General features: G+C 43.3%; 1 protein-coding gene across 1 annotated transcript in view; it reads left to right on the forward strand.

Annotated features, from left to right (window-relative positions):
• The window catches only part of LOC126183564 (pancreatic lipase-related protein 2-like), a 144,314-nt gene extending 117,028 nt beyond the window's left edge, over positions 1 to 27,286 (forward strand). Inside the window, exons 7-9 of the mRNA XM_049925642.1 lie at positions 245 to 359; positions 23,871 to 24,059; positions 24,567 to 27,286. Coding sequence (XP_049781599.1) covers positions 245 to 359; positions 23,871 to 24,059; positions 24,567 to 24,657 — 395 coding nt within the window. The 3' untranslated portion in view covers positions 24,658 to 27,286. The remainder of the gene's footprint in view (positions 1 to 244; positions 360 to 23,870; positions 24,060 to 24,566) is intronic.
• The last annotated feature ends 626 nt before the right edge of the window (positions 27,287 to 27,912 follow it).

Genomic DNA, 27,912 nt, shown 5'->3' on the forward strand with positions numbered 1-27,912 from the left:
GAGCAGAAGTTAAGTATCATTTGTTCCCTCTGTGAATACATGGATTGTGAGAAATCCGAGTGAAACCTATAAACTAATCAAATAAAAAAAGTAGAAATACCACTCACTTATTCCGTTTATTTGTCTTTGCAGACTTGCGTATGATCGTTTTTTTACAGCGCTATTGGAGTAACAACATACATGACGTTCATGCAAATTTAAACTGCAGTAACTTAGGAGTCTCAATATTATGATTATTTTCCAGGTAAACAACTTCGAGCGTCAGTAAATCTAGCAGATGGGAGACTACGATCTCATGCAGGGCTGAGCCTAATAGTTCATCATGGATCTTCGGCGACTACATTTGAGCTTAACAGTGGGTAAGTAAAATATTGTTTGTAGTCGACAACAATCAGCTAACGTTGTATAAGAATAATATTTTATGTCATCTGTGATAGTTTTTGGAACGTGATGTGCGCATGTAGACTGATGAGCCAAACTACTATGACCACTACCCATAGCGAGACTGAATGCTCCTGGTGACGTGACGCCGTGGGGAAGTATATGAGTGGAGCAGAGACGAATGGAGAATACCCGCACATAGCATACTCCTCTCGAATTGCACGGAGGGGGCCAGTGAGCTTAACATCCCCATCAAATGGATAGATCACCATCAACAGTGTGACGTGCCCCCCACTTCATAATATTCTGCAGAGAAGTTTGGAATTTAATCCAGGACGTTGACGCAAAGATTTTATGCCACCACCGATGAGCGAAGTTGCTTAAATTCAGTGACGAGAACCAATGTATTCAATTAGGCAAGGCCATTGGCTCTTGTGGTTAACTTTGTCTGTAATGTTTGTGCCATATCCATTTCCAATTGCTATTTATTTGATTATCTGTAGCTAATTTTTGTAGTTGTCATCACTGAGTGTAGCTTCATTCAGTCTGCGGAGTATGTATTGGAAAGCAGCTTGCCTGTGTATTATTGAGTGATTTGTGTTTTTGTGTGTGGCTGTGCTTGCGGTGGTGAGTTTCCTGTACATGGAAAATTGATGTTGACTGTTCTGTCTGTATGTTGTGAGGTCAAAGGGAGTTTCCTTGACTTTACTCATTGAAGGCAACTACAAAAATAAACTACAGATAATCAAACAAATAGCTCTTGAGAAGAGATACGATACAAGCGTTATAGACAAACTGAATCACAAAATTAACAAAAAGTTGAAAGAGGCACTTATCACAAAAAGGACTGTCACCACTGTGCAAACACAGACACACAAAAGATAAACACGCAGAACACAAACACACAGGACACACACATAACCACACAATAACAAGTATCTCCAACACCAAACAAATGGTACGTCCTCACTTATAGCAACAAAGAACTCACAGGATAGGAATCATATTCATAAACCAAAGACTGAAAAAATGGTTCAAATGGCTCTGAGCACTATGGGACTTAACATATGTGGTCATCAGTCCCCTAGAACTTAGAACTACTTAAACCTAACTAACCTAAGGACATCACACACATCCATGCCCGAGGCAGGATTCGAACCCGCGACCGTAGCAGTCGCGCGGTTCCAGACTGTAGTGCCTAGAATCGCTCGGCCACTCCGGCCGGCGACAGCCAATACAAACTTAGACAAACACAGCACATCTGGTATTTATCAGATGACATGTCAAGACTGCAGTTCAATTTGTTTTGGTCGGACAAGCGGAAATTTCAATATCAGATACACAGAACACATGAGAGCACCAAAAAGTAGCAGCTGTCATTCTGCACTCGTAAAACACCTTACGTATAAGGTCCACAGACCAACAAACGTCAACACTGACCCAAAACTCTCAAATGCAGGAACAGCCCCACACAGAACCTAATAATTGAAGAAAATTATTATACACAGAATGCCATAGTAGAAGGAAAGGAATACATATCTCCCTGCAATGTAACTCTGTTCTCTGTCCTCAAAGAGCTGTCAGACACACTAAACCCAAAACGAGCGGGCGCGCGCGCGCGCGCGCGCACACACACACACACACACACACACACACACACACACACACACACAGTCTTTCACATAGAATAATAATTTAATGTGAACCATAAGTTTAACATAGCCGGTCATAAATTTTTGGTGTAAATAATTTTCCTACATTAAGTTATCCACGCTTACCAATGACGAACTGTGAACGAAATCAGCTATAGTGCGCAAAATCCAGAAAGACACAGAAACCACAACATGTTTAAACAAGGTCTATACACTGTGTGAGAAAAGAAGTGAAAAATCCAGAAGATGTGATCGGATGTCTATGTAACTTCACATACGTGCACACCATTAGTGGATACATAAATGATAAAATTTCAATTCCCCTGTGACATGGAAAACAGTCACAAAGTGCTTTAGTGTTTTTCGTGTTTGGCGTTGTTACCAGCCGTGGTAGGGTATAGAAGGGACATAAACATGGTCAGATGTTGTGTGATCACTGTAAAATACATGGATCTGCCACACACTCGTATGGAACAGCGTTATCAGCACATTACAGAGTTTGAATATGGTCTCATTCAGAGTCTCCATTTGGCTATCTGCGTGCGGCGTACAATATCCAAATCTGTGGAGCATTTGATTGTGATAGTTGATATTGGACTGCAGGGTAATGGTGGTGGTGGTGGTTAGTGTTTAACGTCCCATCGACAACGAGGTCATTAGAGACGGAGCTCACGCTCGGGTTAGGGAAGGATTGGGAAGGAAATCGGCCGTGCCCTTTCAAAGGAACCATCCCGGCATTTGCCTGAAGCGATTTAGGGAAATCACGGAAAACCTAAATCAGAATGGCTGGAGACGGGATTGAACCGTCGTCCTCCCGAATGCGAGTCCAGTGTGCTAGCAGGGTAATGCGAGGGCAGACATAATCATCGTCAAGGTTCTGATCAGCCATGGGTTATTTTTTTTTTTTGAGATGCACAGTGGCATTACTCCTAGCATTGTGATGTGGGGAGCCGGGGAGGCATCCAGTATGACTACAGGTCATAGCTGGTAGGGATTAAGCGACCCCTGATAGCACAATCGAACGTCACAGGCATCCTGCCTAACTGTGTCACTTTTCATGCGACACTATAATGTTACTATTTTTCAAGAGGACAATACCCATCACACATAGTACAGTTGTCTATGAAATGTGTGGGTGATGTTGAGGTAGCCCCGTGTCTAACAATGTTGTAACCACAACCAACAGCGGGAACGCCTTGGGCTGCGGATCGGAGCCGCCAGGTGGGGAAGCCACCGGCGGTGGAGCACGCACCACCGGGTAAACACAGGACGAGTCGGACGACAGACCAACGACAACTGACAACAACCGACCACGACCGACTATGAGCGACACAACAAGGAAGAGATAAACAACGGAGGCTTGTGGAAGCCACAACACCAAACACCAAACGTAAATCCACTCGGAACCAGAGCCAGGCAAATGTCAATAACGAGCAACGACCAGAACGCAGTACCGCCGAGATAAAAACGAAATCCAGAGCGAGTACCAGACTGACTGGACTAGGTTTTTTTTTTTTTTATTGTGTTTCAATTCCCCATCGGGGCGGGCTGGCAGCAGCATATGCGCTGCTCTTCCGCCGAAAGACAAAGAACAAACAATAGAAGATATTTAAAAATAACATAGGAGAGAATGTGGTGAACATAGATATAAAAAAGGGGGAACATCATGGAAGGCAATAGATAAAAAACGGGGTGACTGTAAAATGGAGATAAAAACTGTTTAAAAGTAGCACACACAAGAAGCCACACACTGCGACAATTAAAAGAACACAAGGCACAGTATGACTGGAGCATAAAAGGTATCGACGGATGACGTAGCACAGAACAAACACTGACGGCGAACCTCAAGGCAGTACACAATTAAAATCACACCTCTTGATGCACAGGAGAAACAGCACTAAACACAACATCGATGTGGCACACTGACGATGATCAAAACGGAGGATCTGCCAGGTGCAAGGAGATGAGGGAGACAGGAAGAAGGGAGGGAGGGGAAGAGAGGGGGGAGATGAGCGGGGGGCGCGCTGAAGAGGGCCAGGTAGGGAGGGATGTGGGAAGGAAATAGGCAAGTATGGGGTGCAGGGTCTCAGGGGAGGGGGGGGGGGGGAGGAGGAAAATCCGCTCTGGGAGAAGGAGGGGAGAGGAAAAAGGGGGCCCTGGGGAGGGGGGGGGGGAACAAGGCCAGGTTATAGTTGGAAGGAAGGGAAGATGTCACGGCGAAGTTCGTCATCCGGGAGGGGACTGGACTAGGGTTTTTTTTTTTTTTACTTTATTGTTAGTTTAAAACCTGTACAACAGGCAGGCTGTCAGCAGCACTCTACGCTGCTCTTCAGCCATAGAATACACAATGAGAGAAAACAGTAAGAATACACATAAGTTACAGAACAGTGGGCAATAAAACAGCAGACACATAAAGACAAACACGGAGCCGTTCACACTCAACGGTAATCCACACTGCAAACTGTTGATACGACGCACAAACACTGAAGATGGCGATGGCACAGGTGAACGATGGAGTGCGACGGTGAACACTAAACGCTAAACACGATGACACACACGAGACACTGATGGCGATGATCTCCGGCACACGAAAGTCCACGTAGCGTGTGCGAGTCCGGGGACCTGCCAAGAGAGGAGGAGGGGGGGTGGAAGATGGAGAGGGGACAGCAGAGATGCTATGGGTAGAGAAGATAGGGGGAAGGGAGGAAGGGGAAGGGGAAGCCCAGGGGAAGAGGGATGGAGGAAGGGGGATGGGGGGAAAAGGAGAGAGAAGGGAGGGAAGGTGCCTAAAGGAAAGGACACACGAAGTGGGGGGGGAGGATCAAAGTTGTTAGGAGGGGTAGATGGAGGGGAGGAGGACATCATCAGGGAGGGGGAGCTGGCGGAAACCACCTTGGGAGAGGGTATGGAGGGTGGAGAGATGGAGACCGGGTGGGACGTGGGAATACAGGCGCGGCAGCGGGCGGGGGTGGGAGAGGATGGGTGAGACAAGCGGTTGAGGAGGATCGAGTTTGCGGGAGGTGTACAGGATCTGTATCCTTTCAAGGAAAAGGAGGAGGTGGGGGAAGGGGATGAGATCATACAGGATCCGCGTGGGGGAGGGGAGACGGATGCGATAGGCCTGGACTAGGGCAGAGCAGGTCCCTATATACGAAACCGGAGGGAGCGGCTGTTGGCCGCTGTCTGCACGTGGCTTAGCGGTGGCGCCCTCGCTGCGCGAGAGCCGCTGCGCAGAATAGCCGCCGCGGAGGCGGAGCCCTCTATGGGCTGACCACGTCCATTTGTTCTGCCACGTGTTCGACTTTCGCGGTGGAAGGCACTAGAAACAAGGTTCCCCGATTTGTCCCTAATCCACTACTGGCCATTAAAATTGCTACACCACGAAGATGACGTGCTACATACGTGAAATTTAACCGACAGGAAGAAGATGCTGTGATATACAAATGATTAGCTTTTCAGAGCATTCACACAGGGTTGGCGCCGGTGGCGACACCTACAACGTGCTGACATGAGAAAAGTCTCCAACCGATTTCTCATACACAAACAGCAGTTGACCGGCATTGCCTGGTGAAACGTTGTTGTGATGCCTCGTGTAAGGAGGAGAAATGCGTACCATCACGTTTCCGACTTTGATAAAGGTCGGATTGTAGCCTATCGCGATTGCGGTTTCTCGCGTTGGTCAAGATCCAATGACTGTTAACAGAATATGGAATCGGTGGGTTTAGGAGGGTAATGCGGAACGCCGTGCTGGATCCCAACGGCCTCGTATCACTAGCAGTCGAGATGACAGGCATCTTATCTGCATGGCTGTAACGGATCGTGCAACCACGTCTCGGTCCCTGAGTCAACAGATGGAGACGTTTGCAAGACAGCAACCATCTGCAAGAACAGTTCGACGACGTTTGCAGCAGCATGGACTATCAGCTTGGAGACCATGGCTGCGGTTACCCTAGACACTGCATCACAGACAGGGGCGCCTGCGATGGTGTACTCAACGACGAACCTGCGTGCACGAATGGCAAAAAAAAAAAAAAAAAAAAAAAAAAAAAAAAAAAAAAAAAAAAAAAAAAAAAAAAACCGGGTGAATCCAGGTTCTGTTTACAGCATCATATGGTCGCATCCGTATTTGGCGACATCGCGGTGAACGCACACTGGAAGCGTGTATTCTTCATCGCCATACTGTGGTATCACCCGGCGTGATGGTATGGGGTGCCATTGGTTACACATCACGGTCACCTCTAGTTCGTATTGACGGCACTTTGAACAGTGGACGTTACAGTTCAGATGTGTTATGACCCGTGGCTCTACCCTTCATTCGATCCCTGCGAAACCCTACTTTTCAGGAGGATAATGCACGACCGCATGTTGCAGGTCCTGTACGGGCCTTTCTAGATACAGAAAATGTTCGACTGTTGCCCTGGCCAGCACATTCTCCAGATCTCTCACCAACTGAAAACGTCTGGTCAATGGTGTCCGAGCAACTGGCTCGTCACAATACGCCAGTCACTACACTTGATGAAATGTGGTATGGTTTTGAAGCTGCATGGGCAGCTGTACCTGTACACGTCATCCAAGCTCTGTTTGACTCAATGCCCAGGCGTATCAAGGCCGTTTTTACGGCCACAGGTGGTTGTTCTGGGTACTAATTTCTCAGGATCTATGCACCCAAATTGCGTGAAAATGTAATCACATGTCAGTTCTAGTATAATATATTTGTGCAATGAATACCCGTTTATCATCTGCATTTCTTCTTGGTGTAGCAATTTTAATGGCGAGTAGTGCAGATTATGTGTGGGACCAGATTGCATGTTAACTCTGTCCCAGTGCCAGTATACAGGATATCAAGGATCAGCTACAACCACTGTGGGCTAGTTTGTCTCAGGAGAAGGTACAACGGCTATATGACACCCTTCCAAACTGAAATAGTGAGTGCATCCAGTCCATATGCTGTGCAACGTCGTACTGATAAGTGGGTTCATACTGCCCAAGTCTTTGCAATTCTGACTCGACTTTCCAAGCACTGACATAGTATCACATACCCTACCAAACCACAAACGTTAATTTTCTTTCTTCCTCCAGTTCACTGTAATTTACTTCTATGGTCAGGCAGTGTAGAAAATAATTTTGTCTGATTTAAAATTTGTGAACATTTTATTTAAAAATTGAAATTATATACGTGGAGTCAGAAGCAGTTTTTCGTCTTATTTAATAAAATAAAAATAAAAATACTCGCTGGTGATGCTAGAGTTTCAGCAAAACACGTAGAAAAGAAAAAAAGAAGTATTTGTCCAAAATAGAATCTACCCAAAAACAAATTTATTTGTAAACAAACATGGACTCAAGAGTGATGCCCAACCTAATATGAGCCTACTGTAACAAAAGTTACAAGTAACACTGCATTCAAATATAAATAATTTAATGTACGGTCATTACACGTTGTGTATAAGGAATCACAGACCAGAAACATTCTGTGGAAAGTCAAAATGGAAAAGGGAGGATTTGCAACATTTGTAAAAGTTGGACACAATGTTACTGAACAATACTTCTCATTTATTTGTAACAGTCTACAGATTCCCTGAAGGAAACTTTCAGCTATGTATGAGAAATATAGATGCATTACTGAGCTACCTGTCAAACAAGAAGAAATAGTTTGTAGTTTGTGGAGATTTAAGAGCAGATTTCTTAAAATAATCTGACATGGAAACTGAATTGCCATCATTACTTGGCTGTTTCAGTCTGATTTAAGTGGTAAATTTTCCAGCTCGCATGTAGCGAGACAGTGAGACCCTGATTGATAACATTTTTTATAGACAATGCTCAGGATGAAACAATTAACATATACCAAATTTGTTAATTAACAATCTGATCATGATCCACAGTTAATGGAAATAAACACTGTAGCGCCTTACAACTCTGAAGAATTGCTCATACATAGCAGAGGCTTCCCATGATCCATGGACCTTGCCGTTGGTGGGGAGGCTTGCGTGCCTCAGCGATAAACATAGCCGTACCGTAGGTGCAATCACAACGGAGGGGTATCTGTTGAGAGGCCAGACAAACATGTGGTTCCTGAAGAGGGGCAGCAGCCTTTTCAGTAGTTGCAGGGGCAACAGTCTGGATGATTGACTGATCTGGCCTTATAACACTAACCAAAACGGCCTTGCTGTGCTAGTACTGCGAACGGCTGAAAGCAAGGGGAAACTACAGCCGCAATTTTTCCCGAGGGCATGCAGCTTTACTGTATAGCTAAATGATTATGGTATCTACATCTACATCTACATTGATACTCCGCAAGCCACCCAACGGTGTGTGGCGGAGGGCACTTTACGTGCCACTGTCATTACCTCCCTTTCCTGTTCCAGTCGCGTATGGTTCGCGGGAAGAACGACTGTCTGAAAGCCTCCGTGCGCGCTCTAATCTCTCTAATTTTACATTCGTGATCTCCTCGGGAAGTATAAGTAGGGGGAAGCAATATATTCGATACCTCATCCAGAAACGCACCCTCTCGAAACCTGGCGAGCAAGCTACACCGCGATGCAGAGCGCCTCTCTTGCAGAGTCTGCCACTTGAGCTTATTAAACATCTCCGTAACGCTATCACGGTTACCAAATAACCCAGTGACGAAACGCGCCGCTCTTCTTTGGATCTTCTCTATCTCCTCCGTCAACCCGACCTGGTACGGATCCCACACTGATGAGCAATACTCAAGTATAGGTCGAACGAGTGTTTTGTAAGCCACCTCCTTTGTTGATGGACTACATTTTCTAAGCACTCTCCCAATGAATCTCAACCTGGTACCCGCCTTACCAACAATTAGTTTTATATGATCATTCCACTTCAAATCGTTCCGTACGCATACTCCCAGATATTTTACAGAAGTAACTGCTACCAGTGTTTGTTCCGCTATCATATAATCATACAATAAAGGATCCTTCTTTCTATGTATTCGCAATACATTACATTTGTCTATGTTAAGGGTCAGTTGCCACTCCCTGCACCAAGTGCCTATCCGCTGCAGATCTTCCTGTATTTCGCTACAATTTTCTAAAGCAGCAACTTCTCTGTATACTACAGCATCATCCGCGAAAAGCCGCATGGAACTTCCGACACTATCTACTAAGTCATTTATATATATTGTGAAAAGCAATGGTCCCATAACACTCCCCTGTGGCACGCCAGAGGTTACTTTAACGTCTGTAGACGTCTCTCCATTGATAACAACATGCTGTGTTCTGTTTGCTAAAAACTCTTCAATCCAGCCACACAGCTGGTCTGATATTCCGTAGGCTCTTACTTTGTTTATCAGGCGACAGTGCGGAACTGTATCGAACGCCTTCCGGAAGTCAAGAAAAATAGCATCTACCTGGGAGCCTGTATCTAATATTTTCTGGGTCTCATGAACAAATAAGGCGAGTTGGGTCTCACACGATCGCTGTTTCCGGAATCCATGTTGATTCCTACATAGTAGATTCTGGGTTTCCAGAAATGACATGATACGCGAGCAAAAAACATGTTCTAAAATTCTACAAGAGATCGACGTAAGAGATATAGGTCTATAGTTTTGCGCATCTGCTCGACGACCCTTCTTGAACACTGGGACTATCTGTGCTCTTTTCCAATCATTTGGAACCCTCCGTTCCTCTAGAGACTTGCGGTACACGGCTGTTAGAAGGGGGGCAAGTTCTTTCGCGTACTCTGTGTAGAATCGAATTGGTATCCCGTCAGGTCCAGTGGACTTTCCTCTATTGAGTGATTCCAGTTGCTTTTCTATTCCTTGGACACTTATTTCGATGTCAGCCATTTTTTCGTTTGTGCGAGGATTTAGAGAAGGAACTGCAGTGCGGTCTTCCTCTGTGAAACAGCTTTGGAAAAAGGTGTTTAGTATTTCAGCTTTACGCGTGTCATCCTCTGTTTCAATGCCATCATCATCCCGTAGTGTCTGGATATGCTGTTTCGAGCCACTTACTGATTTAACGTACGACCAGAACTTCCTAGGATTTTCTGTCAAGTCGGTACATAGAATTTTACTTTCGAATTCACTGAACGCTTCACGCATAGCCCTCCTTACGCTAACTTTGACATCGTTTAACTTCTGTTTGTCTGAGAGGTTTTGGCTGCGTTTAAACTTGGAGTGGAGCTCTCTTTGCTTTCGCAGTAGTTTCCTAACATTGTTGTTGTACCACGGTGGGTTTTTCCCGTCCCTCACAGTTTTACTCGGCACGTACCTGTCTAAAACGCATTTTACAATTGCCTTGAACTTTTTCCATAAACACTCAACATTGTCAGTGTCGGAACAGAAATTTTCGTTTTGATCTGTTAGGTAGTCTGAAATCTGCCTTCTATTACTCTTGCTAAACAGATAAACCTTCCTCCCTTTTTTTATATTCCTATTAACTTCCATATTCAGGGATGCTGCAACGGCCTTATGATCACTGATTCCCTGTTCTGTACATACAGATTCGAAAAGTTCGGGTCTGTTTGTTATCAGTAGGTCCAATATGTTATCTCCACGAGTCGGTTCTCTGTTTAATTGCTCGAGGTAATTTTCGGATAGTGCACTCAGTATAATGTCACTCGATGCTCTGTCCCTACCACCCGTCCTAAACATCTGAGTGTCCCAGTCTATATCTGGTAAATTGAAATCTCCACCTAAGACTATAACATGCTGAGAAAATTTATGTGAAATGTATTCCAAATTTCCTCTCAGTTGTTCTGCCACTAATGCTGCTGAGTCGGGAGGTCGGTAAAAGGAGCCAATTATTAACCTAGTTCGGTTGTTTAGTGTAACCTCCACCCATAATAATTCACAGGAACTATCCACTTCTACTTCACTACAGGATAAACTACTACTAACAGCGATGAACACTCCACCACCGGTTGCATGCAATCTATCCTTTCTAAACACCGTCTGTACCTTTGTAAAAATTTCGGCAGAATTTATCTCTGGCTTAAGCCAGCTTTCTGTACCTATAACGATTTCAGCTTCGGTGCTTTCTATCAGCGCTTGAAGTTCCGGTACTTTACCAACGCAGCTTCGACAGTTGACAATTACAATACCGATTGCTGCTTGGTCCCCGCATGTCCTGACTTTGCCCCGCACCCGTTGAGGCTGTTGCCCTTTCTGTACTTGCCCAAGGCCATCTAACCTAAAAAACCGCCCAGCCCACGCCACACAACCCCTGCTACCCGTGTAGCCGCTTGTTGCGTGTAGTGGACTCCTGACCTATCCAGCGGAACCCGAAACCCCACCACCCTATGGCGCAAGTCGAGGAATCTGCAGCCCACACGGTCGCAGAACCGTCTCAGCCTCTGATTCAGACCCTCCACTCTGCTCTGTACCAAAGGTCCGCAGTCAGTCCTGTCGACGATGCTGCAGATGGTGAGCTCTGCTTTCATCCCGCTAGCGAGACTGGCAGTCTTCACCAAATCAGATAGCCGCCGGAAGCCAGAGAGGATTTCCTCCGATCCATAGCGACACACATCATTGGTGCCGACATGAGCGACCACCTGCAGATGGGTGCACCCTGTAGGTAAAATATTCCGGAGGTAAAATAGTCCCCCGTTCGGATCTCCGGGCAGGGACTACTCAGGAGGTCGTCGTTATCAGGAGAAAGAAAACTGGCGTTCTACGGATCGGAGCGTGGAATGTCAGATCCCTTAATCGGACAGGTAGATTAGAAAATTTAAAAAGGGAAATGGATAGGTTAAAGTTAGATATAGTGTGAATTAGTGAAGTTCGGTGGCAGGAGGGACAAGACTTCTAGTCAGGTGAATACAGGGATATAAATACAAGATCAAATAGGGATAACGCTGGAATAGGTTTAGTAATGAATAAAAAAAGAGGAGTGCGGGTAAGCTACTACAAACAGCATAGTGAACACATTATTGCGGCCAAGATAGACACGAAGCGCACGTCTACCACAGTAGTACAAGTTTATATGCCAATTAGCTCTGCAGATGACGAAGAAATTGAATAAATGTATGATGAGATAAAAGAAATTATTCAGATAGTGAAGGGAGACGAAAATTTAAGAGTCATGGGTGACTGGAATTCGATTGTCGGGAAAGGAAGAGATGGAAACGTAGTAGGTGAATATGGAATGGGGGTAAGAAATGAAAGCGGAAGCCTCCTGGTAGAATTTTGCTCAGAGCATAACTTAGTCATAGCTAACACTTTGTTCAAGAATCATGAAAGGAAGTTGTATACATGGAAGGGGCTTGGAGATACTGGAAGGTTTCAGATAGATTACATAATGGTAACAGAGATTAGGAACCAGGTTTTAAATTGTAAGACATTTCCAGGCGCAGATGTGGACTCTGACCACAATCTATTGGTTATGAACTGTAGATTAAAACTGAAGAAACTGCAGAAAGGTGGGAATTTAAGGAGATGGGACCTGTATAAACTGACAGAACCAGAGGCTGTAGAGAGTTTCAGGGAGAGCATAAGGGAACGATTGACAGGAATGGGGAAAGAAATACAGTAGAAGAAGAATGGGTAGCATTGAGGGATGGAATAGTGAAGGCAGCAGAGGATCAAGTAGGTAAAAAGACGAGGGCTAGTAGAAATCCTTGCGTAACAGAAGAAATATTGAATTTAATTGATGAAAGGAGAAAATATAAAAACGCAGTAAATGAAGCAGGCAAAAAGGAATATAATCGTCACAAAAATGAGACCGACAGGAAGTGCAAAATGACTAAGCAGGGATGGCTAGAAGACAAATGTGAGGATGGAGAGGCATATCTCACTAGGGGTAAGATAGATACTGCATACAGGAAAATTAAAGAGACCTTTGGAGAAAAGAGAACCACGTGTTTGAATTTCAAGAGCTCAGATGGAAACCCAGTTCTAAGCAAAGAAGGGAAAGCAGAAAGGTGGAAGGAGTATATAGAGGGTCTATACAAAGGCGATGTACTTGAGGACATTATTATGGAAATGGAAGAGGATGTTGATGAAGATGGAATGGGAGACATTATACTGCGTGAAGAGTCTCACAGAGCATTGAATGACCTAAGTCGAAACAAGGCCCCGGGAGTAGACACCATTCCATTAGAACTACTGACAGCCTTGGGAGAGCCAGCCCCGACAAAACTCTACCATCTGGTGAGCAAGATGTATGAGACAGGCGAAATACCCTCAGTCTTCAAGAAGAATATAAGAATTCCAATCCCAAAGAAAGCAGGTGTTGACAGATGTGAATATTACCGAATTATCAGTTTAATAAGTCACGGCTGCAAAATACTAACGCGAATTCTGTAGAGACGAATGGAAAAACTGGCGGAAGCCGACCTCGGGGAAGATCAGTTTGGATTCCGTAGAAATAGGAACACGTGACGCAATACTGATCCTACGACTTGTCTTAGAAGCTAGATTAAGGAAAGGCAAACCTACATTTCTGGCACTTGTAGACTTAGAGAAAGCTTTTGACAATGTTGACTGGAATACTCTCTTTCAAATTCTAAAGGTGGCAGGGGTAAAATACAGGGAGCGAAAGGCTATTTACAATTTGTACAGAAAGCAGATGGCAGTTATAAGTGTCGAGGGGCATGGAAGGGAAGCAGTGGCTGGGAAGGGAGTGAGAGAGGGTTGTAGCCTATCCCCAGTGTTATTCTATCTGTATATTAAGCGAGCACTAAAGGAAACAAAAGAAAAATTCGGAGTAGGTATTAAAATCCATGGAGAAGAAATAAAAACTTAGAGGTTCACCGATGAAATTGTAGTTCTGTCAGGGACAGCAAAGAACTTGGAAGATCAGTTGAACGGAATGGACAGTGTCTTGAAAGGAGGATATAAGATGAACATCGACAAAGGCAAAACGAGGATAATGGAATGTAGTCGAATTAAGTCGGGTGATGCTGAAGGAATTAGATTAGGAAATGAGACATTTAAAGTAGGAAATGAGTTTTGCTATTTGGGGAGCAAAATAACTGTAGAGAGGGTATAAAATGTAGACTGGCAATGGTAAAGAAAACGTTTCTGAAGAAGAGAAATTTGTTAACATCGAGTATAGATTTAAGTGTCAGGAAGTCGTTTCCGTAACTATTTTTGTATGGAGTGTAGCCATGTATGGAAGTGAAACATGGATGATAAATAGTTAGGACAAGAAGAGAATAGAAACTTTCAAAATGTGGTGCTACAAAAGAATGCTGAAGATTAGATGGATAGATCACGTAACTAATGAGGAGGTATTGAATCGAATTAGGGAGAAGAGAAATTTGTGGCACAACTCGACTAGAAGAAGGGATCGGTTTGTAGGACATGTTCTGAGCCATCAAGGGATCACCAATTTAGCATTGGAGGGCAGCGTGGAGGGTAAAAATCGTAGAGGGAGACCAAGAGATGAATACACTAAGCAGATTCAGAGGGATGTAGGTTGCAGTAGGTACTGGGAGATGAGGAAGCTTGCACAGGATAGAGTAGCATGGAGAGCTGCATCAAACCAGTCTCTGGACTGAAGAACACAACAACAGCAGAGGCTTGTTAATGAGAACAGGGTACAATGTTTTAAGATTAAGTTAAAAGAGGTAGTATGGGATGAGGTATATCTAGAAAGAGATGCTAATGTGAATCTCAGTACAGGGTATTCATAAAGACGGGGAACACTTTCAATTTTTTATTGCACAAGAACTAAACATTGTACAGGTGTGATACATATTGCGTTTTGAAGAGAAACTGTGAAAGTTTTTTTACAAACATTCGATTTGCGAACCATGAGTGACCCTGCAGACGTCAATAAGGTAATCGAATTCTTGCCATACCCGTCTCAGCGTGGCGTCGTCGACTGTGGCAGTCGCTTCCCGTATTTTCTTCCGGAACTCTGCTACATTACGTGGTAGAGGCGGGTCATACACCTGATCTTTAATGTGTTCCCACAGAAAAAAGTCGCACGGAGTGAGATCGGGGAGGCCATTTGATGAAACAGCTGTCCCCTTCTGTATCACGGCCGAACTATCGATGCGGCAGCTCCGTGTTGAGGTACCTACGAACTTTACGATGAAAATGTTGTGGAGTCCGAGCCTGCTGAACGATGAACGGTGAGTCCGATTGCATTTGAGTCATCAGCCTTTGCTGCATCATGTCCAAGTAGGAATATCCAGTGACAGTGCTCTCGGCGAAGAAGAATGGCCCGTATAGTTCTCGACGTCACAAGGCACAAAAATCATTTACCTTCGGGGAATCATGTTCAAATTCAATGCATTCGCGTGGATGCTTTGTACCCCAGATTCGACAATTATGGCTGTTCACTTTCCCACAAAAAGCATTTACCTTCGGGGAATCATGTTCAAATTCAATGCATTCGCGTGGATGCTTTGTACCCCAGATTCGACAATTATGGCTGTTCACTTTCCTATTAGTGTGAAAAGTGGCTTCGTCGCTAAAAATTAACCGATCAACAGTGCCATTCCCATCCTCATTCAATTGTTGCAACTGCTAACAATACTCAAAACGGTTGTCTTTGTCGTCGTCATTCAGCTTCTGCACTAGCTCCAATTTGAATGATTTCATAGGCAGCTTCTGTCGCAGGACTTTCCACACAGTCATTGGAGCCATTTCGAGTTCACGGGATGCATGACGCACCGATATCTTTGGACACCTAATGCATGTCTCTCGTACGCGCTCCACATTCACTTCACTCACTCTGGGACGTCCGCTTTTCTTTGCCGGGCACAAGCAACCCGTTGTAACGAATTTGTGTGCCAGTGGTAAAAGGCCTTCCTTGTTGGTGGCTTCTTACCGTACTTGATTCTAAACATCCGTTGAACAGCTGAAGCATACTTGTTTTTGTCGAACTCCAACACACAGAAAGCTCGCTTCGCACCTGAACTCGCCATGTTTGCAACTAGCGCAGACTGTCGGAAAATTACCAAACTACGGTGTGGCTGTACACATGAAAAAAAAAACTTTCAGGGTTTCTCTTCAAAATTACGTACGTATGATATCTGTATAGTGTTTGGTTCTTGTGAAATAAGTAATTGAAAATGTTCGCAGACTTTACGTACACCCTGTATATTCCATAGTAGATTTGTGTCGATATTTGAAAGTAGTTTTCCTAAAACTTTATCAAGGAAGTTTTAGGAGGGATTAAAATCTCATGTAAGAGGAAAAGAGAAATTATATAAAGGCCAGAGTAAGTCATGATCCGACATTACTTGCATACTGCAAAATATATTGTAATATTTTAAGGAAAGTTATTAAAATGTAGAGAATCGTGAACAGTCTGACAGAAACTATCAATGCAGGTAGTAAGATTAAAGACTGTATTTCATATAGTGAAAGAGGAGACAGGAACGTCGGCAGTGTACGATATGCCACAATAATTGAACTAAATGACAGCGTTATGACTGATAATTCACGTGGTGCAAGCATTTTTAGCAATCACTTTCTAAATTTTTATATCAATAAAGTCGTTCTATTAATCTTGAGTCAGCTAGAAGTAGCACAAACATCCACCACTGAAGTTAACAGAGTAATAATAGTTTTAAAAAAGAAAAGCTAAAATAACACTTTGAATAGTTGCTCTAACTTAGTCTCCTCAGTGATACATGCAATGCATCATTGGCACAGGGAATTTTTGCAAACAAGATATACAATTCTTAAATCTGTTTAAAGAAAGACTTAAATAATTATCGTCCAGTTTCCTTACTTACACCATTTTCCAGTATATTCGAAAAGGCAATGAACTCAAGAGTAGTCTCACATTTGGATTCTGAAATGGTTACTTGGATGAGAATGCTATATACACAGTCTCTCACCAAATATGACAAACCTGAAATAATAAAATGTCGCCATTTGGCATTTTTGAGGTCTTTACAAGATGTTTGACTGTGCAGCTCATGTTACTCTCTTAAAAAAAGAAGAAAAGACTTAAGTTTTATTGAATGGATGACTTTACAGCCAACTGGTACAACTGGTATGCATCACACTTAAGAAACAGAATGAAATAAGTTGGGGTCAATAATTCAGACAATCCTGGAGGGAGAGAACACTTTAGTGACTTGGGAGAACTCATGAAATGAGTCCCACAAGGTTCAATTTTGGGTCCACTCCTATTCCTTATACACGTGAATGACTTTCCACTTAACATTTATCGAGCTGAATTGCATTTTTTGCAGATTAAACTAATGTTTAAACAAAACCGACAAGAGAGGAAGCAACAGAAGGTGTTGTTACTGATGCTTCTCAAAGAATTATAAAGTGGGTCTCTGAAAATGGAATTTCCCTTAATTTTGAGAAAATACATTGTATCTGGGCTTTTCTCTGCGGGTTGCCAGTAATAATCTGTCCCCTGTTGGGAGGAAAATTTGGAAAGACCAATAATATCAACCGACTTAACAAGCAGATGACTAAGACATGCAAATAGAAGAAGAAGACACTATATTCACTTCTATACAACAAATTTTGTCATTTCAACAATTGATTTAGCACAAGATACAACACCTCCAATTTTTGGTGTACATATAGTTAAATTCTCTCCTTCATATCCAGAAGACTACAAAAATTCTTTATCCATACGAACCCACTAAGCTGGACCTCAAAAAATACCAAGGGAGCATAATGACAGGGAGACAGATGGCTTGAATGTTTCTGTTTACTGGTTAATCTATGGCACTGTGGTAACACACTGGATTCGCATTTGGGAGGACAGTGGTTCAAAGCCTCATCCAGAGTTAAGTTTCTCATGGTTTCCCTAAATCGGTCAACGGAACGGAAATTGAAGGAAGATTCCTGTGAAGTGGATATGACCGATTTCCTTCCCCATATGAGCTCGTGCTTCGTCGCAAATTACACTCCTGGAAATTGAAATAAGAACACCGTGAATTCATTGTCCCAGGAAGGGGAAACTTTATTGACACATTCCTGGGGTCAGATACATCACATGATCACACTGACAGAACCACAGGCACATAGACACAGGCAACAGAGCATGCACAATGTCGGCACTAGTACAGTGTATATCCACCTTTCGCAGCAATGCAGGCTGCTATTCTCCCATGGAGACGATCGTAGAGATGCTGGATGTAGTCCTGTGGAACGGCTTGCCATGCCATTTCCACCTGGCGCCTCAGTTGGACCAGCGTTCGTGCTGGACGTGCAGACCGCGTGAGACGACGCTTCATCCAGTCCCAAACATGCTCAATGGGGGACAGATCCGGAGATCTTGCTGGCCAGGGTAGTTGACTTACACCTTCTAGAGCACGTTGGGTGGCACGGGATACATGCGGACGTGCATTGTCCTGTTGGAACAGCAAGTTCCCTTGCCGGTCTAGGAATGGTAGAACGATGGGTTCGATGACGGTTTGGATGTACCGTGCACTATTCAGTGTCCCCTCGACGATCACCAGTGGTGTACGGCCAGTGTAGGAGATCGCTCCCCACACCATGATGCCGGGTGTTGGCCCTGTGTGCCTCGGTCGTATGCAGTCCTGATTGTGGCGCTCACCTGCACGGCGCCAAACACGCATACGACCATCATTGGCACCAAGGCAGAAGCGACTCTCATCGCTGAAGACGACACGTCTCCATTCGTCCCTCCATTCACGCCTGTCGCGACACCACTGGAGGCGGGCTGCACGATGTTGGGGCGTGAGCGGAAGACGGCCTAACGGTGTGCGGGACCGTAGCCCAGCTTCATGGAGACGGTTGCGAATGGTCCTCGCCGATACCCCAGGAGCAACAGTGTCCCTAATTTGCTGGGAAGTGGCGGTGCGGTCCCCTACGGCACTGCGTAGGATCATACGGTCTTGGCGTGCATCCGTGCGTCGCTGCGGTCCGGTCCCAGGTCGACGGGCACGTGCACCTTCCGCCGACCACTGGCGACAACATCGATGTATTGTGGAGACCTCACGCCCCACGTGTTGAGCAATTCGGCGGTACGTCCACCCGGCCTCCCGCATGCCCACTATACGCCCTCGCTCAAAGTCCGTCAACTGCACATACGGTTCACGTCCACGCTGTCGCGGCATGCTACCAGTGTTAAAGACTGCGATGGAGCTCCGTATGCCACGGCAAACTGGCTGACACTGACGGCGGCGGTGCACAAATGCTGCGCAGCTAGCGCCATTCGACGGCCAACACCGCGGTTCCTGGTGTGTCCGCTGTGCCGTGCGTGTGATCATTGCTTGTACAGCCCTCTCGCAGTGTCCGGAGCAAGTATGGTGGGTCTGACACACCGGTGTCAATGTGTTCTTTTTTCCATTTCCAGGAGTGTACTAGGACATCTTAATCTTACTTTTCCAATTTCTCTTTTACAGTGCTGTCGCATTAAATCATGTGATACTGATGGAATTTGATTGTGAAATGAGACACTAAAAGTAGTCAATGGGTTTTCCTGTTTGGGCACCAAAATAACTGACGGTGGACGAAGTAGAGAGGCTGACTGGCCATAGCAAGAAAGCTTTTCTTAAAAAGAAAAAAAAATGTTAGAAGGTCTTTCCTAAGTTATATATATGGAATGTAGTCATGTACAAGAGCGAAATGTGGTGGATAAGCAGGCCAGATACCAAGAGAATAGAAGCTTTTGAAATGTGGTGCGATAGAAGAATGATGAAAATTAGATGGGTAGGTTGAGCACCTGATGAGGAGGTACTGAATCGAATTGTGGAAATAAGCAATTTATGGCACAAATTGACAAAAAAGAAGGTATCAGTTGATGGCTCAAATCGTGAGATAACAAGGAATTGTCAGTTTATTAATGGATGAAAATATAGGGTGGAGGGAGCGGGTAAAAATTGTAGAGGGAGACCAAGGCTTGAACACAGTAAGAAGGTTCAAATGGGTGTGATCTGTAGTAGCTATGTAGATTTATATGCTGAACTACACAGTGTCTGCGTTTTTCTGTACTCTCTTCTGATTTCTCGTGTTTAATTTCTCCAGATGATACGACACTTCTCTCATATGTAAAACGTAAGTAAATGCTATCACAGTTTTCCGCATTTTCTACAAATACTACATTTCTACTCTTACTGGTGTTGGAGTTCAATTTTTGACGTTTTTCCTTAAAAAATAATCACTCCAAAATCTTCATATATGATAAATCACGTTTCCTGCGTGGCCATACATCGAGAGGCGTTTTTCCATCAACCACTTTGACAGCTGTTATTGTTGCTGTCGCATCTACCCAGAACTGTTTATGTACACCAGTATCAAATCAGCATACACTTTACTCTTTTTGCCTGCTTTCTCTCCATGTGCTCTGCTAAGGAGAGAAAGGAATAGTCATCTGATGCTTAATACCATTTTTGTAAGAAGTTTTCAAAATCTTTGTTACTGTACTCCTTACCACTGTGTGAACGAATTATTTTTATTTTATTTTGCACTAGATTTTTGTAAGCCTTGAAAGCTCCCAATACAATGAGTTCGTCTTTTAGAAAATACGTATGCACATTTCTGGAATAGTCATCAAAGGAAATGATGAAATAATTCCTACCTCCCAGTGATACAGTTTTTATGGGACCACATACGTTGCCAAGAATCAGCTGTAAATGTAGTGAAGCTCTTGAACTAGCATTATTGAATGGCAGTTTGGTTTGCTTCGCTTCAAGGTGTATTGTGTTTGTAAAAGATTCTTTACTACTTACACGAGACAAGCTTTCACCCGCGGTACAGCTTATTTAACATATTTCAAATTCAAATGTCCCATGCACAGATTCCACAGGATAACAGCATTTAATTCATGAAAAGACATTAATTTAGCAATCATGTCTCTGTGTGTGTTTTTAGTACATATATGTTACTCATCAAATTTGCTGAAGGCACAAACATTCTCCCACTGTTGTATCATACCTAAAATTTACTTGGCATCCCTTACTGACGATTGCACTAACTGACAGGAGATCAGCAGCAAGTTTTAGTACCAATAATACACCTCTTTCTGAAGCATACTGTTTCATCACCATTCATTGTCAAATTGACATTTTCTAGACTTTTTATAGTAAGCGTTGTGTCGCTTGAAACAGTTATGGCAGGTATCGGTGGGTTGTCTACGTCATACATCCAGTCACTTCAATCTGTCATGTGCTGAAATTAAGTACCATGGCCCCTTATTCCCTTCGCTGTGTTTTGTTTCTGCATAGATTTTCTTGAACATGTCTTTTTTCGGTGAAGAGTGCTGATGTCTCAGTGTCTCTTGCTTCTTGCAAAAGCTTTCTCATAAAGTCTGCACTGATTCTTATGCCCGAACATTCAATTCCCATTGCCATCAATTTGAATGATTCAGGCAAATCAGCCACATGAGTGTTCCAGGCTACTGATCACTTACACCAAATATAATTTTTCTTAATGTATGTGCAGCTGACATGATTCCATTCACATAATCTTCGACACTTTTAGACGTCTATTAAATAGTGGTACTAAAGTCCTTTTAAACCACTGTCATCGAAAGCTTGCTCCAGTTTCTCCCATACCTCCGCAGCTGTTGGTAATGTTGAATGTTCATGCAACTGATTGGATCTAATAATGAAATGAGCTTCATACTTGACTTCTTTCTTCAGATTAATGTTGGTGCAGCACACAGTCCCACAATTCATCAATAATGAAATGAGCTTCATACCTGTACTCACTTAGTCCTCAGCCCAGTTACAAGCGATACGATTTCTGCTTCAACGGTTCCACAAGTTCTTTCATATGGTCAGTTTTGGGTCACCCATCGACTGTGGATTACCTAGGAAACTTATCTCTACGCACTCAAACATTTCTTCAGCAATGTTCGGCCAGTGGGGGAACTAAAGTTGAGAATAGCAAAGTAAAAACAGAAATGTTGAACTATGTTTTCATATATTCCTTTACAAAGGAAAACCGGGGAGTATTACCGTAACTTAATCCTTATACCACTGAAAAGATGAGTGAAATAGATATTAGCGTCATTGTGGTGCTGAGAAACGGGTGAAATCGTTAAAATTGAACAAAGCCCCAGGGCCCGATGGAATCCCTGTCAGATTCTATACTCAATTTGCAGCTAAGTTAGCTTCTCTTTTAACTGTAACCTGTGGTAGATCCCTCGAACAGAAGACTGTGCCCAGTAGTTGGAAGAAAGCACAAGTCACACAGCGGGAATGAGTCACAAAACTACACCCTCGACATCCATTTGTTGTGGCATCGTAGGACATATTCTGATCTCAAGCATAGTGAGGTATCTCGAACTGAACGATCTCCTCCACGCCAGACAGCATGGATTTCAAAAACGTAGGTCATGTGAAACCCAATTTTCACATCCTGAATGCCATGGATCAAGGCTGTCAAGTAGATGCAGTATTTCTCTATTTACGAAAAACGTTGGACTCAGTACCACACCTACGCTTATTATCAAAAGCACGATAATACGGGGTATCAGACGAAAGATGTGACTGCACTGAGGATTTCTTGGTAGGGAGGATGCAGCATAACATCTTGGATGGCGAGTCATCGACAGGTGTATAAGTAACTTAGGGTGTTCCCCAGGGAAGCGTGTTGGGTCCCTTGCTGTTCATGTTGTATATTAATAGACTTCTCGACAACATTAATAGTAATTTCAGACTTTTCGCAGATGATGCAGCTATAATGAAATACAGTCTGAACAAAGCTATACAGATATTCAGTTAGACCTTGATGTGATTTCGAAGTGGTCCAGTGACTGGCAGCTTGCTTTTAATGTTCGAAAATGTAAAATTGTTCATTTCACAACACAAAAAAACATAAGATCCTATGAATATAATAGTGAGTCACAGATCGACTCTGTGAACTCATAGAAATATTTGGGTGCAACACTTTGTAGGGCCATGACGTGGAATGATCTCATAGGCTCAGCCGTGGGTAAAGCCTGTAGTAGACTTTGATTTATTGGTAGAATACTAGGGAAATGGAATCAGTCTACAAAGGAGATTACTTACAGATCACTCGTGCGACCCATCCGAAATACTGCTCAAGTGTGTAGAACCCATACCAAATAGGACTGACGGAGGGTACTGAACGTATACAGAAAAGGGCAGAAGGAATGGTCACAAGTTTGTCTGACCCGCGGGAGAGTGTCACCGAGATACTGAAAGAACTGAATTGGCAGACTCTTGAAGGTGACGGAAACCATCCCGAGAGAGCCTACTAACAAAGTTTCAAGAACCGGCTTTAAATGATGACGTTAGGAATATGCTATAACCCCTACATATCGCTCCCATAGGGATCATGAGGATAAGATTAGATTAACAGCAACACTTACAGAGGCATTTAAACAGTCACTTTTCCCGTGCTCCATACGTGACTGGAACGGGAAAAAACCCCAATAACCGGTAAAGTCAGGCGTACCCTTACAGAGGCATTTAAACAGTCACTTTTCCCGTACTCCATACGTGACTGGAACGGGAAAAAAACCCCAATAACCGGTAAAGTCAGGCGTACCATCTGTCATACACTTCACAGTGATTTGCAGAGTATAGATGCAGACGTAGATGTTGATTTCTTCTCACAGAAGTGTAATTGTAAATGAAGTTATGACTTGCCACACCATTGTGAAATCATGTTCTCAAGTGTTGTTACGTGTTGTCAAGTGACTGATGCGAATGGAAGTAAATCGCAGCGTAAACTTCCTCTGCGTCTATTGTCATTAATAAAAATCTGTGAAACGCTACGCTAATGGAAAACTCTGAAAATTTCTTCGATTACTCGGTATCACCGCTAAATTCTACAATATTGAGTAGAAAGATTGATGAAACTGCTACAATCATTTGTGAGTGTCAAGTAGTGCGATATTTATAACCCACGAAGCAATTAGCTGGAATTAGAGCCGAAGTTAGCAATAATACTTTTTAAAAATTCTGTCCAATATGCTGTTTTACAAAAACCGTAGAAATATTTGAAATGTTTTGCAGGTTCGCAGACATTGAGGAAGGAGGGAGAACAATATGGGGACTTGCTGCAGCAGAATATTCCAGTATTGATCCTGTAACTACTCCTAAACTTGTGGCAACTCTCAGTTGCTCAAATACAGCCAGATTAGTTGACTCAGTACCTGTAATATCGGTGCAGTCAGTATCAGTTGCAGACCTTCACGGAAACAGGTAAATATTTTTACGCATTTCTCAGTAACTATGCTGTTAAGTCCATCAACTTGAATCCCGCAGTCTCTTTCGTTTATCTGTGATTTTTGTATGAGTTAACAGACTCTTCTTTCTGATTACTACCAGTACTGTGGCTCACACACCAGAACAAACAACGTTTCGAACGTCTTTTCGATAAATATTTGTTTAAGAATGGCGTATTGTTTTACCTACTATATTGGGTATATTGTTTTTTAAAAAATTAGGTCTGCGTGTGCAAAAGAGCGTCATGAGCCATTTTTGTCAGCAACTGAACGTCTTCGAAGTTTTACGACTTTGAACTTGTGGAACTGACTCTTGTTTTCTGAAATTTTATCTGAAGAAATTTAAATCATCAATTATCGGAATGCCATTTTGCAAATCATGAGTAGTCCTTATATGCATAACGATTGTACTTACTTAAAGCAATTACGACATGCATGGATGGCGTTTGAGATATTAATTTCTAATTGGGTGTTTCTGTTTCAGTTGGAATTACTGCGGCGGTGAAGCTATTACTGTAGAGAGAAATGACCAAATTTCCGAAGTTAACTTCACATTAGTTAACAAGAACTGTTAGCATATTTTGTTTGACATTATGGTGAGCCCATAAGTTTCATATATGAATTTCATCGTGCTGATTTTTAAATATGTAAATTCTCTGCTGGAAAGCAATTAAGTCCATGGAATATTAATATTCTGTGCCCAGTATTAGATCGAACTGAACTCGAAATCTTTTCTCATCCTCAACATACATGCCGTACTGCGCGGTACCATAGAAGAGGAAAAATGGTTGTACACAAGCATTTATACAAAATATACACTGCCGGGGAAAAATAGTACATCTTTTTCTTTCAGAGCTGAACAATTCATTCAAGATTTATTGTTGCAACAGCGTACACGGAGTACATGAAATTATTCCATTTACATATCAATAGCACAAGCGGTTCTGAGGTACCTGGAATCGACACATGATGAAACACACATGTTAGTACGGGTGTAGCCTCCATGGGCGGCAAAGCAAGCACTTACTCTGGACTCCAGTCGATCGTGTAGATGGCGAACACTGTCCTGGGATAATGCCAAGCCTGCTCGGCCTGTTCACGTAGTTCTGTTAGAGTTGTTGGTTGACGAGTCGCACGATTCACTTCTCGTCCCGTCATATCCCTCACACAAGTCCGGAGATCGAGCTGACCAGGGACGCTATTACACGTCTTGCAGAGCACGTTGAATTTCATGGACAGTGTGTTCGCGAGCATTACCTTGTTGGAACAGCACATCCCCTTCCTGTTGCAAGAACACGAAAAGAACAGGTCTAACAACATTCTGTACATACCTAGCGCTCCAGAAAGACCAAAGATGAACGAGGGTTATAGCTTAATGTACCCCTCACCATAAGGTCTGGGCTGGGAGCAGAGTGTGTTTGACGAATGCACTCTACGAGACAGCGGTCATCAAGTCTACGTCGAACGCACAAACGAGCATGCTAGCGGAATCTGCATTCATCAGTGAAGATCACGGTGCCCCATTCCATCTTCCAAGAGATCCTCTGACGGTATTAGTCGAGCTGTGCACGTCGATGCTGTAGCGTGAGTGGAAGACAGGCTACTGATGTGTGTGCCCGTAGTCTCGCTGCTAAAACACGTTCGCAACAGTTCGTGCTGACACGTCTGGACTCGAGTGGTGAAATTTTGTGAACTATCAGGCCTCATCCCTAAACTGGTGGGGAAGGGCGGCAGACTTCAGTACGTTATAAACTGCTCTGCATGTGGGGACAGCCTTCGTCCCCACCCATGGGATTTCCTGTAGATTTTTCAACAGGGCGCTGATGACCGTGATGTCGAGCGCCCCCTCAAACCAACTCATCATCATCACGTCTGGACTCACAAGCCCTCTTACCTGTGCTGTGGTGGCTGTATTGTCTGCCACCTCTGCCCTTACAATACGACGATTCTGGTTGCTCAAATGGCTCTAAGCACTATGGGACTTAACATCTGAGGGCATGAGCCCCTTGACTTAGAACTACTTAAACCTAACCAACCTAAGGACATCACACGCATCCATGCCCGAGGCAGGATACGAACCTGCGACCGTAGCAGCAGCGCGGTTCCGGACTGAAGAGCCCAGAACCGCCCGGCCACAGCGGCCGGCGTCTGAGCTGCGTCGACGTCCAGAACCTCCTCTACGGATATGAGAATGGTCACATGACCACCGATACCAGCGTCATTGCACAATGGTACAGCACGTCCAACTTGGGCGGCAATTCTCCGAAAAGACCATCCCGCCACTCGGAAGGCCACAGTTTGACCCCTTTCAAATTCGCTCAATTGGCTGTAGGAAGCACAGGTGAGTCTTCATGGCATGGTTACTGTTTGTTTCACACGTTTGCGTCATACTGAGCCTTCTGGCTGTGAGCATTCCCAGTTAAAGGATAGACACAGATGTCGCTCTGATAGCTATGCCACTACGCTATCTGCTGGCGGACGACGTTGAAACCATTATCAGTACATTAACTATCCCCCATCTAGCATATTCCGTCGTCGGACCAGAACTGACGTCGTCTTTCCAGGTGTACTAATTTTTCCGGCAGTGTACTTTGACGTTATTGTAGTCTAATCTGGTACGACCCTAAAATTATGTCCATAGTGAACGTAGAGAGAAGAGAGCAGCATTATAATAAACTGACTACTCACGTAAGAGACATACCACTAACAATTCAAAAAGCTGAGTTCTTTCTCACCTCACTTTTATTGTGATCTCATTAAAATATATTATGTGATTCTTTAACGCAGTTACTCATAATTTCTTTTTATTGTGTACCGCTCTTCAAGTACTCGCAAAAAATAGTTACATTCTGGTTTATTTCAGTGCATCCGTACTATTTTGTTACTTTTTGGCCATAGTATGTCATTGTCAGCCTTACACTCGTATTAAGATCTTTCGTGATCTCATTATTTTATTACTGTTAAATTAACTCCTGATCTCGTTCAAACTAGCACTGGCATGATGTTACCTATATCCAATGCTATTCCTGTATCCAGTGCTATTACTGTTGAAACTAATGTAAGTACTTCACCTGAGTTTCACTATCTATGTTTTTCTGTGCTCGTGATATGTGTTGTTTATGTTGCATCACTTGTTACACGTTGCGTTTGTTAAATGTGTTTTGAAGATGAAAAGTCTTTGTTTCAGACCATCCTGCAAACACGTACAAGGTACAATGTTTCCATGTCGTTTTTGTGGATGTAGATGAAGTGTAATTTCAATAATTACATGAGATTTTGTTTTTTATTGGTGGTTTATCTTTTACATACTTTTAATAACTTTATCCTTTTCCTTAAATTCCCTTCGAAGTCACCAGTTCTTTGTATAATCGTTTATGTTGCGTAGCATTTCTCTAAATTAACTCTTCGGATTTCTTATCAGGAAAAATTTCCTACTATTATGTGTATACTCCATCGAAAGTATTTTTTGGAAAATAAATAATAGTGTTAGAAGGAGTAGCAAAAGAATTTATTTATGGGACAATTTTAGAGATTGGTATTAGACATATCAAGTTATAAACAAATATTTAAGCATGCTACAGCTATAATCCACTACAATTATATTACAATATCATTGCAGTTCACTGTCAAAGACACGTACATTATTCTTATGCCATCAGATTTCCTCTCTTTCACTCAATCCTCATCCATCACTCCACTTATTCAATTGCAGTATTTGCTTCTACGGTCTGTTGTGTACTCGAAAGTAGCTAAAACAAGATAAATAAACAGTAGTGGGGCCAATCAAACACAAAAATGCGTTGTATACCCTCTGTACATTTTTATCACGT

The sequence above is a fragment of the Schistocerca cancellata genome, chromosome 4 (genome assembly GCF_023864275.1).
Source record: "Schistocerca cancellata isolate TAMUIC-IGC-003103 chromosome 4, iqSchCanc2.1, whole genome shotgun sequence".
Taxonomy (NCBI): Eukaryota; Metazoa; Arthropoda; class Insecta; order Orthoptera; family Acrididae; genus Schistocerca; species Schistocerca cancellata.